The 13263-nt window shown below is 35.7% G+C and overlaps 1 protein-coding gene across 1 annotated transcript in view; it reads right to left on the bottom strand.

Annotated features, from left to right (window-relative positions):
* Nucleotides 1–2469: 2469 nt before the first annotated feature.
* The window catches only part of LRP12 (LDL receptor related protein 12), a 41958-nt gene continuing 31164 nt past the window's right edge, over nt 2470–13263 (bottom strand). The window contains exons 5-7 of the mRNA XM_026841507.1: nt 9021–10122; nt 8269–8401; nt 2470–5671 (exon numbers count right to left, since the gene is read on the bottom strand). Coding sequence (XP_026697308.1) covers nt 4808–5671; nt 8269–8401; nt 9021–10122 — 2099 coding nt within the window. The 3' untranslated portion in view covers nt 2470–4807. The remainder of the gene's footprint in view (nt 5672–8268; nt 8402–9020; nt 10123–13263) is intronic.

The raw sequence follows: 13263 nt of genomic DNA on the forward strand, positions 1-13263 counted from the left end.
ATCTTCCTCGTTATCCTCTATATTGCTCCTGCCTTTCTCATCTAGTGTACCAGAACCACTTCCTCTAACAGGGGCTGTCTTAACTGACAATAAAAAGGACAGATTTAAAACAATAAATTTTACCAGCTGTTCTTAACTGACAATAAAAAGGACAGATTTAAAACAATAAATTTTACCAGCTGTTCTCAATTTTCTACACCTGGGGAAGAAGCTAAAAATGATTTCAACATTTCTGTTGGCATACCTTTAGATGCATGACTATTTGTTTGCAAAGGTACAAATGTAATTATAATAATTATTCTGCCTTACCTCTGTGACACCACAAGTCAACAATGCTATGACAAAATTTGAGATTTATGCTCTGGATTCAGATACCTGCCCCTTTTAGGTAATATCTACAACATATGCTTATTTCAGGGATCTTTTCCTTATTCTTTAAAACAATGCCCTTTACCTTTTGCACAAGAAACCACTATTATTTGTTAGGAAGTGCACCCTGAACCAGAACTCCTCCTTTCCTTCTCTTTTACATTCCCTATTTGATATACCCTACCCATTCTGACTTTTTTTCTTTTTTTTGGGGTGGGGTGGGGGGTGTATGTGTGTGTCCTACAATTGCTTATCTCAAAAAAAAAAAAAATTCTTTGTGCCATATAATAGATTATAATTATATTCCTTTACAGTTTCTAGTCCATTTTATTACGGCTCTCCCATCATTCAAATTCAAACCACAGTGACTCATCTTTTAATTTTTTGCCTCCTGTGTTCCACCCCTTTCCTTCCTGCATAAGCAGCATACAGGGTGACTTTAATGTGGAATAATCTTTCAAATTGAATGCAAGTGAAGTATTTCAGATTGCATCTTTTCTTTGGTACTTTGATAGTATGATGCAACTTAGTCACAAGAAGGAACTAATGATGAAAGCTAAGCTCTTCTACTAGATTCCAGTGTGTGTGGAAATATTATAAACATTAATTTCTGCCTGGATATTCACAAAAGATTAACTAAATTTGTTACGGCTAGCTTTCCTCAAATGCCCTTTCTCAAAGTGCGATTAGGAATCACTAACCAGATTGCTTATACTGCTACTTCTCTCTTTCCTCCATCAGTGATGGCGGAAGTGTTGCTATCCAAATTGTTAGACAGTACTTCAATTTAGTGAATACGACATTGTCTTCCCCCCAAGTTACTACTCACCAGTTAGACCATAGCGTGGTACTGGAAGTGAATGGAAGCCTCAACTGGACAAATCTACTGACATGAAAGAAATGTTGTGTTATGAAAGTTCTCTATATCAAGTCCAGTAATTACAGACTTTAATTTACTTTGAAGAGGGAAAGACAACTACAGTAGTCAAATCCCACGTAAGATAGAAGGGAAAGAGTTTTAACTATCAATCTTACCTTTCCACACTTTCAGTAACTTTGCAAAAGAACAGGACAGACTCTCCCTTATCCTTTCAGAACATACCCCATTTTGGGCAACTGAATTGTAGCTGATGTTCTGGAGAAGTTCAGTTACAAACTCCTTATTTTCAGAAACCCACAGGTGAGGAAGAGAAGAGATAGAGGAAAAAAAACCCCTCAAACCAACAGAACAGACCCCACAAAAAGTCTCATCACAACTACAGGAAGATAAAAGCTGTTGACTTAAGTTTTATGAGAAACTACAGCAGTCAAATAGCTGCAGGAGAATGAAACAGGCCAGTAAACATTCACTGTTCAGAAAAGAAGCAAAAACTCATCCCAACAGGAAAAGCTGTGATTAACTTTAATCTGCAGTGAGTATTTAATGTAAAGACTTACTTAAATAGTACTTGTGTCTCAAACTTGAACTGTGACTTCCCTAGACTGAATCAAAGCTTTGTCACAGTTCTTGTTTTGGCATTTGGATAGAAAGCGGAACACAAGATACTGTAGCTAATTCCAGCATTCTCACCCGGAACCTGTTCTGAAAGAAGAGTTATCAGCAATACTGCCTGAACTTGTACTGAATATGGATTTCACTTTGAAACAAAATAAACCCTTGCAGCATTGGAAGCTCAGTCAACCCCATTAATGTTCCAATGCAAATCAAACAACAAGAAAAGTGTGGCATGTGAAAAGGAACAATGACAAACTCTTTCCATGCTTAGAAAACTTTACACGAGGAGAAAACTCGCCTCACAATAACTCACATTCTTCAAAGATTTCAGATTAGAGTGATTTATTACAGAAAACAAGATAATCCCACAGTGATTCATTCTGACTTTTGTTCAGATATCCTAGCATTGTAGCATAGAGAAATCAAGAATCATTTGAAGAAAACACTAATTCAAGCTCTCCAGAATAAAAAGAAATGAAGTAATATGACTTAATGGAAGTCTCAAAAAAACAAACCAAACAAAAAAGAACCTCAACTCAGTCAAAAGAAAAACTGATCACTCCCTTTAAAATTACTGAGAAAAAAAAATCACTGAAACAAATTAGCCTCATACAAATGAATTTTATTTACAATTTTCCAAATTCTCAATCAAATCCAACTTCTCAGTTAAATGTGTAGCATTTCTCCTTTAAAACAAATCAAACATTGTGTTCTTTTTACATCTGCAATATGGAGTCCATTGGTACATGCTATTTGGGGCATCAAATGGAACAAATTTATATCGCTGTGTGTGTTTAACACCAAAGGTATTCTGTGAAAACTCTTTCTTCAAAATGTATCTGCCTCATGGACAAACACTTCCATAACCACTTTCTAATGACAATTACTTAGAAGGTTTAAAAACCCAGTATTTTATACCAGGACATACTGTTCACATATATTTCAGGGTGTGTTACCATGTTCATATTGCAAAGTTGCCTGCTCTATAAGCAACGCCACTGAAATCAGACTAAAGATTACTCACAGACTTAGATATTATTCAATGTGAATAAAAATGGCCATTGATGACTTTTACTTGTGTATGTGTAATTATGGGCCAATCTGTACCTGATCTGGTACCAGTGTGATGTGATCTATTCTGAAACTTGAAACCACATGGGTCATTATAATAAAATCTTTTACAGCTGTATTGCACATAAGGTTCCTCAAAAGCACAAATTACATAACCATGTCCTGAACTCAGAATTTACCTGCTAACTCTCATGAAAAAAATCATCCAGGTGGTAAAACTGTTTATTGTTCTCATCCCAGTGTCTGTGAATGAAGAGAAGAGGGAGAAGATATATACGCTTTGGAATCCATTCCATTATTTGTTTCTTCCGCATGTGATTTGTACTTCAGAGATGAGGATTTAAAAAAAAAAAAAAAAAGCCAGACAGACCTTGGATTTATCTTTAAAAGTACCTCAAAAATGTAACAAAAATTCAATTTAATTTTGATACATATTAAAACATTTTAGTCAGTTCTGCCCGACAGCATAACAAGACAGAAATGCACAAGACTTTAAACATGCTTTAAAATGACATTCAACAAAGTATTTAAAATTTAATAAATAGCATACAATCACACACAAATACATTTCATACTGGATCTTTAAGCCTACTAAAAACAGACTGGCAAAGAATAAATAAAACAGTAGTTGACATTTTTGTTTTTCAAAGGTGTAGATTCTTCTTGTCACGCTAGTAGCCACATATTAACCTGCTTATCACAAAATTGGAAGTTTTGAGCCTTTTTCCCCACTGATCTGTTTTGCTCCAACATGTAGTATCATAAAAAAATACATTAAAAGGGATTTTTTTTTTTTAAACAACCAGTCTGCAACCAAGTAAACCAGTTTTTAAATACAACGAATAAATAGGGAATTAGTAAAGCAAATTCAATTGCAACAAAAATGCAACACCCCAAGAAAAGAGCCATGGAAATATATAGCCATTGCAATATTAGACAATAATAGTACTTAAAGTGATAGTGCTTGTGCACTAAGCTCATTAGAGACCTTAATATGATTTTAGTGCAAATCCCTTGAGTCCAAACAAGCTTTATACCCTACAGTATTAGGGAAAGATCTATTACCAGTTGGAACTTATTCTGTAGTGTATTTGTACATATCGGATATTTAAAGAACTAACATATTGTAATATCTTCGGCCCTTTTAAACTTCAAATCAAAAAGACTAATGACTGGGGATTTTACATATTATTTGGCTGTACCATATTAGATTGCAGTTTAGGAAAGTCAGTGCTATAAAAGCTTTTTCCATCAGCTTATCTATTATATCTAAATTTCACAAATCATTGCATTTTGTACTTCTGAAAGAAAAAGAATGCTCCTGGAGAAAGTTTCTCCTCCCTTTAAATAAGTTCACATTATGATGAAATTCAAGAATATTGAGACAAAGTGTTGTAAAAACTCAAAGAAAAGTACATATTTTACATTAACAATCCTTACCAGTATTTAGTATATTAAGTTACAAGTATGTTGGCAATAATACAACAGAGTCAATTCCTAAAGGAAAATAATTCTGTACAAATTCACCTGTTAATGTGGGGTTAAACAGGCAGCCAAATAAGTCTTGAGCAGCCATGTTTCTGGTTTGAACTACAGTACCAGGATAAACTAAATTTGAAACTAACTGGGATAACTTCAGTTTAAAGAGTAATCAGATTATACTGGATACACATGCTGTGTATTCAGAACCATTAAAATGTTCATAACATCATCCAGTATAAGAAATGTTTAATCAACCACACAGGCTAAAATAGTTTTAACATAATGTCGTCCTGGATTTTTTAAAACTAAAAACTATTTTTTACTGTGAAGTACAAAACAATGACAGATATTGCTCCAACTTGTACACAATCTTTCCTAAACAATCCGTACCTAGCAGAGTAATAATGCCTCATCGTCACTAGTTTCATTTTTCACTGTTGCTTCTAAGCAAGTGTCAGGTATCTGGGCAGTGTGTACGATGCCACAGCTCTCACAGGGGCCATCTCGACTGCATGACCTTACACCGTGATGTGTTGCACTGTAAGGCTGTCTAAGCCCTGGTCCTTGATCTGAGCTGAGATCAAGTAGAGGTCTTGAACAGTCATTCATGTCAAAGTCTGATGCTACATCAGAGACTGGAATTAACATTTCAACATCATCATCCTCTTCTCTTCCACTTACCCCATTATCAAGTTGTCTCAAAGGACTTTGGTTCTGATTCACTGAGCTTGATCTCCCTAAAGTAAAGCGTACCCAGCGTAAGCCTTGAGTCATACGACTTAGTGCGCTAGTAAGCTGGTGACGTGCAGGACTTGTGCTTGGGGGCTCTACACTTGTCACTTCTCTTCCACTATCCGTGTTACCGCTACTGCTGCTCTGAGCAGAGGAACTCCCGCATGCTCCAACTGTTGCTTCTATTGCTGTTGCAGGTGGGACTTTCTGAGGCAAGGTGGCAGCAACACCACCAACTGCTCCTGCTGTGTCTCTTCTTTCATTTTCTGTGTCTGTATCATCAGATTCCACTGAAAACAGACTTCTGTGAGTATTATTTCTTTCAGCTTCTCTACTAGTACTTTGGCTGGCAACATCATCTCCATCTGCTGAGACCAATGCCAATGATCCAGAATGACGTGACCTTGCAAAATTAAAAATTCGATTCCAAATGTTACTTGATCTGCCAGCAATAGGAAGTCTGATTGAGGTAAATCCAAGCTGAGATCGTACTGCTAGTCTCAGGTTTTCCAGAACTGAAGCCTAAAGGAGAAGACAAGGAACAATCAAGTGTTGACATTATGTTGGCACTGTTCTAACAAAGGAAGAACAACTATTGTGCAAAATGGCATATAACCACAAAGTTAAATGTAGAGTCTTAAATATTAAAAAAATGTTGCATCTTTAACATTGAGGATCTGGTGTATGTAGCAATAGTCTATTTTATGAACAAAGCAGGCATGAAAAAAGTCTAGATTCTCTTGAGAAAAAAACATTAGGAACCAGGAAATTAAGTAGAAGTATACATGGAAGAAAAAGGGGAATAATAGAGAAATAAAACATAGATAGTATACTTCTGTCCAAATCAAGAACCTCTAAATAAAGCCAAAGTGAAAACCAAGGCACCATGACCTGAATATGGAACACTGATTACTGAGAAGCACATCCACAAACCCAGTGCAGACCCAGTATAGAAGGTATGCAAGATCTGTTACATACAGTCTTACCAAGAAGATGAAGTAGTCACTGTGGATTTTAGAGTACAGTACATAGAAACATGCCTTAAAAAGTTTAGGATTTAAAAATTAACTCTTCCAGAAAGATTTAACAGAGGTGACCTTTCCTTTTCTACTACCACAAGGCTACCTATAATAGAGACTAAATTAAGCATCCTCTCTAGCAGAGTCTTTTAGTCTGATTTTTTTTCCTGTTCTGGCATAATTAGTTAAATCTTGTTTCAAAACACTTTAATGCTTCTGTTTAAAAAAAAATTATCTTAGGTGTTCTAAACCATACATTATACAAATTCAGTATACATTTTCTAGTCATTCAGTTACAGAACAACACATACCTGACGACTTCTGCCTAAAACCTTATGTAACTTTTAAATTGTAAGGCAACACAAACATATTAACACATTTGATGTAGGTCTCCCTTACTCAAACTTACAGAAAACAGTGTCTCAGCTAAGTAGATCAATTCTTAAACACTAGGGTGTAAGTTCTGCCAGATGCCCACAGTTCTGAAAACATTCACTGATGTGTTTAATTACATGATAAAGTCTATGCTCACATTTTTTAATAAAGACTATGGCAAAAATAAAGAATATTCCTCAGAATAGCCTCCCCCCCACCCCCTCCCCAACTGAACATTTAACATACAGGCATATTATTTCACTTTGTTTACAAACACTGAACTTCAGTATTCTCATGCTGTTACCTTCGGCTACCTTCCATAATCCTTCAGATGTCACAGGGAATACACAGCACAGTATCCAAACAATATTTTAATGCAAAACTTACCTCTTCCCTTCCAATAGTTCACAGAATTATACTTGAATTGAAGCACTAATATTAGTTTGTTTTAAGTTACCTGTACCAGAGGACTTACACATCTAGGCATGACAACTGCACTGTCTTAACAATCTTCTGTGACCTAACCCTACCTCAAGAGGCTTGTGAGCATAGCTGCATCACAAACTGGTGAAGCTTAATTTTGGAAAAGAGGACAGGCAAGCCAAATTTGTAAAAGCACAGAATTGTTTTTGAACAAAAACATACTGATCTTTATTATAACCATGATAACCCATTCAATAAGAATGAGGGATTCTACAGTGGTCATTATAGGCATTCATTAATAAGCTCATTAATAAATTTTAGTGCTAATCTAACTACTGAAAAATTTCACAATGTCTTCTTTCTGTTTTCGGAGTCTTTCATGAAAACTGCAACAAATTTTCTTTTTCTCTGAAAAATCCTTTGTGACAGATCACAGATGCTGCTTGTGAAGATGTATGTGTGAAAAAGTGACATCTATGACAGAATAAGTGTAATGAAATCAGTTCTGTTCAAGATAAAAAAACAATTCCTCTTCTTATGGTCTTGTATTTTCTTACATACTCAGCAATATTAGCTAAGAGTAAACTTTGCTGTATTAACTGCAATGCACAATACAAGATGCCAACCATAATACATCACCATAGTAGGATTCCTAGACCGAGACCTTTCTTCTATTTGACAAGAGCGTTATAAGCCTTTTTTTTAAATGAAAATGTTGTTTTGGCAGAAGCTCATTCATCAGCCAAATAAGAAATGTGCTCATAATCCATCTAAGAATCAAGATGCCTAGACACTATTAAATCCCATTTACTAGCTTTTACTTTGTTAGTCATTCCTGTTAATTTTATATGGTGTTACAGCCTTGCCTTTGCCATCATCTATGTATAGTGGGCACGATCGTACCTAAAAACATACACAGAGGTTATATGAACTATCATTTTGTATAAGAAGTCTCAATTCTTCTTTCCTAAATTTCAAGGTGCCAGCTTGCAGTCTTAATTTATAAGCAACATGCATACAGAACATACAACTAGATCTACCAATTTTTTACTTTTCATGCAAGAGGGATTCTATAGAGTGAATCGCTGGTATTCATTAACAAGAAAAAAAGCCTGCAAAGAAAACTGTGTGGTGCTGCTGTATCATGATTTTGTCCAATTGCTAATCCTTAGTATGATAGAATTGGCATGAAGGGAAGAAAAGAAAATGCTATAGAGTAAGAAAATGCAGATGAAAGTTAAAATATCTTTATTTCAGTCTCTTTAAAATTTAAGTGGTCTGTCTGCTATTTTGGAATCTTACCTGATTTGGTGAACAAACAGGAAAATCTTCAACTGGTGGAATTAAACCCTGGGCAATTAACTGTCCATAGGATGGAGGAGCTTCTCTTCTTAACAGTTCAGCCTCAACCCTTGACAAATGAGTTTCAAATGATCTTTTAAAGAGAAAAATAAATTTTGTAATACATAAGACTTATGATGTGTATAATATATAATTTTAGAAATACATCAGACTATTATATCTGAAATAATAAATTTCAGCAGATGAAGTTTTATTAATTTAATTGACAAAGAATATACAGTAAGTCCTTGCAGTCATTCCTATGGGTCTGTCCAGCTGAGACACGAACAACAAAATCAACCCAACTATAAATTCCTTTTTTTTTTTTTTTTTTTTTTTTAAAAAGCATGGACTAAATATAAAAGGCGATGCTTATTTTATAAAAATTGAAGAATGTGTAATCTGGTATAAGATAGTCTACAATAGAATAAACATACTGTTAAATATAGACTTGAGATATTTAATTTCAGAAATGCAGATTTTCCACACTTTCTTTTTGGTAGCAACATCTGAAAGCTTAACTTTCAATAGTTAAGTGATCAGAATACTTCTATTCCCAACTAATGTTTTTACTGTCAAAGAAGAAGGAACAATGTCTTTAGAAATCACATGCAACAATAACCGCATATCAATAAAAATGTTTCAAATATAACAATAGAAGATATGAAAGTAGTTTAAAAATTTAAGTTCTCAAGACCATCTGTTCTACTTACCTTCGCTCAAACATCCTGAGTGAGTACAATTTACAAGTACATCCCAGTGCAATGACAAGCAGCAATCCACAGATAAGACTCCCAATGACAGCTGCAGTTATTACTCTAGTGGGCACAATGACTGGGCAATTCTCTTCATCACTGCCATCACCACAGTCATCTTGAGAATCACAAACCCAGCTCTCAAACACACAGCGGTTGTTTTTACAATGAAAGTTTCCTGGCTGACAAAAGAAACAATTTTTTTCATCTGACCCATTAGGGCAATGATTCTGGTAGTTGCAGCGATCTGAACGGGGGTAGCAAACACCATTTCGAGAGCACGGAAACTCATCTCTTTGGCACATAGTGCAGTTGGTTTCATCCCTTCCATTTGGACAGTGCCAGTAGCCATCACATCGTTGCTGCTCTGTGTAGCAACCCCAATTTCCACCACATGGGATTTCCCAGGGCAAACAGAAGCCATCTACTTGATAGGTGGCATTGAATCCTCTTGCAGCATTCACTTTGTCAGCACAAAAATGCACTCTTATCTGTCCTGAGGATGAAACAACTGTGAGGGGAGCATGAGAGTCAAATGCTGTGAGCACACGCAACAGCCTCCGTGGATTCTCCTCTAATCCATCATATATTTTGACATAGTCTCCGTAACCTGTACCATCAAGTTTAAAATCAGTGAATCGCAAAATTACTTTGCGATGATCACCAGTGTCTATCAGCCAGGTGCAGTTGCTTCCAGGTGGATAGAAGTCAGGATAATTGGGAGAACTGAAAGTACCATAAAAATATTTTAACCACTGCCCACATGTTGGCACATGACAGTCTACTTCATCTCCTAGGTCAAGACAATCAATGTTACCATCACATTTTAAAGATTCTGGAAGGCAAGTGTAAAGCTTGGTGAAGCGAGAAAGACACTGGAACTGATCGTAAGCACAAGGTTGAAAGGAAGAAGCTGTCTGAGGATTAGCTTTGGCACAGATTTCTTCATCTGAGTTGTCTCCACATTCATCCATATTATTACATTTCCAACTTTCTGGAATACACTTCCCATTAGCACAATGAAACTGGTCACAATCACAATTTGGTTCATCAGATTTCCCTGAAACAAATGAAATTATAAAACATATCTATTTAGAATTTAGCACTTTATAGTTTGTATCACATTTATTCGTGGTACCAGCTAGTTCAAAAGGGCAAAACAACTATTTAAAGTCTTTGTAAATTACCACAACTTCAAGTAAGTTTCAAGATAAAACAGTTTTTTCAAGTCAAAATTCTGTTAACACATCAGCATAAGCCTCAACCTCAGCTGCTTTCAGTCAAATAACTAACCCAAGCAAGAAAATAATGCTCATTTACAGTGCTTGAAAAATCTGGCTTCTAAGGTGCTAAAAATAAGTCAGAAAAACACTGTTTCTCTCCTCTATCACTCAAAATACAGAAATATTGTGTCCTGCAGTACCGGTTACCTCCTCAAATTTTTCCTTGTAAAAGAAGTCAGACCTCTCCTGTCTTTGTAGGTTCCTACTTTGTACCAAAGGATCTATGGTAAGAGAGAAGATGATGGTTGAAGATCACCTATTACCAACCAACCGAAGACAAACTTCCATCCTCACCTCTTCCCACTGCTCCCACCTCTCCTCCAGCAACTAAGGGGAGAGGTGCAGCAAATCTAGAAACACATGCTTGCCTGAAGAGAAATTTATATTTTAGAAGTTAAGGATCCCCATAGTGGTCTAGAAAACATGGAAGTGGGCAGGAGGGGTGGGCAGTGTTTTTGTTTTGCTTTGGGTTTTGGGGGGTGTGTCAAGAAAATGTGGTCTACTGGCTACTACCATAATTGTAAGATCAAAAATATTTTTTTCCAGGCCTTCACTTGTTAGAGTTCCAACCATGTTAAACACATGGGAAGCAAGCTGGGAAGAAAGATATTTTAGCTCTGCAATGGCTTAGCCGAGTCAAATACCGCTGTAACATTTAAAATGACTGCAATTTCTAACAAACATGGTACAAACTGTAAAATTTGCTATAAAACAAACTGCTATGGTCAATCCTCCAAAACAATTCCCAAATCTGCAATGCAGATGGACCTACACAGAACTAATTTGGGAAATAAATTAGACAAATATATCCTAAATCTAAATACCACTATACTTAGAGTTTAAAAAAAATGGAACAAGACAGACAACATGAGTAACTTACTGAGGTACGGAGCTTCCCATAACTGGGCTCTATCTTGTTTTACAAGAGAACAATTCAGATTTGAATGTATCTCTGGAGGTCACCTAATCAAATCACCTGCTCAAAGCAAGGCTAATTGAAGTCTGATTTGGGCCTTGTCCAATCAAATATTTTCAAAGTTCCAGTGCTTAACCACACAAAGTGATAGAAGTCCTCATATCTAGCCTGAATTTCCCTTGCTGCAACTAATCTGCTGTGATAGGCCAATTCATATCACACCTCTGTTCTCCTTTTTACTATTTCAGTATCTTAAGAAACATTCTACCTTGAAATATTTTTTTTTTAAAGATGCAATGTCAGCATTTTTAAAATTCACAAATGCTAAGGTTTTTTGAAAATGAATGCAGGAAAAAATGAAACCAACAAGAGTGATAAACGTTATAAGCACTGCTGAAGAGTGTTTAAGTCCAGGAATTTGCTGACAGAGTGAAAGGAGAGCAAAAGGTATGTGCTGCCCGTGATTAAGTTTTATTATATGATCTGCCTGTTCTATTACATATATGGATCTATATGTATTTTTAGAGATATATTATATACTCACACACATACACATCGTTCATTATATTAATATGGCAAATACATAGAACCTTGGCCTCGAATTTGAAACCTGCAAAACTGAACTACTAGACTTGTCCTGCCTAAACTGAATGACTATGCACCGTAAGTGGAGGACAATATAGTAGAACATGCATAAGAAGAGTAATTGAACTTATTCAAGTACTGACTAGCTCAATGTTTCTACCTTGTAAAACCTGGAAAAGGTTGAGTAGGAAGCTATAACGTGGAGTCATAGATATTAGCTGCAATACTGTAGTAACAAAACAGGATACAATTTCAAACTAACTTCTGCAGGCTTTTAAACATCCCAGAAAAGAGCTGCCTGCTTGATCAGGATTTAACATTTTTAATCACCAATCATGAAGTCATTATGACAGAAAAGTTTATGTACGAATCAAAAATTAGTCATAAAATAATAAGAGATGTACAAAGTAAGACTATCTCTGGAAGCTGTACCACAAAAAGCTTCAGGATAGTACATGATAACTAGCAAAACCATGTGCAGTTGCAGCCAAAGGACTAACACAATCCTTTCACGCATTTACAGTAAACATAGACCTCTGTACTTTTATTAATTCTATTTTCCACTATACATCACCATTAGTAAACTCTGTTCCATTCTGATGCCCATAATTTAAGGGGCTCATAAATTAAGAGTGGTGAAAGAAAGAGGGAAGGCAGGCAAGTGACATGACACAAAATTTACCTTCTAGTCAAGTACCCTTCCTAACTCTAATGCGCTTTTTGTTATTTCTTTGTTTAAAATGAAATATGAATACTTACCTGGAAGATATTATTTACTTTAAACAAGAATTAACTCAAACAACTCACATGGCCTATCTTCCACCTCAGATTTTAAACATGCAGCTTCCTAACCGTCCTTTTGTGCCTGTCATCTACATTGTTTCTATCATTCCAGCACAAGTAGGTTTAACTTGCACCCATGTAAATAAAGTACTAATTTTCCCCTTTTTCTAAGATCACATGCCACATTTGAGAGCACCCTTAACAAGACTGAGTTAAATAGTCTTCTGAGGCATTGAACTGAGCACTGCTGCATGATGCTAATGAGAAGAAATCGAACAGTGTAATGACACAGTTGAATGTATAGCAAGAATGTTAGTATTTCAGAAGTCTCCTTTTCACACTCAAAAGCAGAAACGATTAGATGATTATTAAAGCAAATCTGTCAACTTTTCTACTATATACAGGTCAATTTATAACATTACAAGACTACTCTGATCACTGCAATACTACACTTCCACCTCGACAGCGAAATAGTTCCTAAATATCACGCGAAACATAGGGACCAAGCTCAAACCAAGGTTTTAGTAAGGTTCACTTTTTAAAAAACAAACCACCACTACCACACCCCCCCCCCAATTTTCTTAAAAAAGAAATTTAAAAACATAAGATTAAAGTCTTGAGTACTCTAAACTAA

This window comes from Athene cunicularia, assembly GCF_003259725.1.
Source record: "Athene cunicularia isolate RWA chromosome 2 unlocalized genomic scaffold, athCun1 chr2_part1, whole genome shotgun sequence".
In the NCBI taxonomy this organism is placed as follows: domain Eukaryota; kingdom Metazoa; phylum Chordata; class Aves; order Strigiformes; family Strigidae; genus Athene; species Athene cunicularia.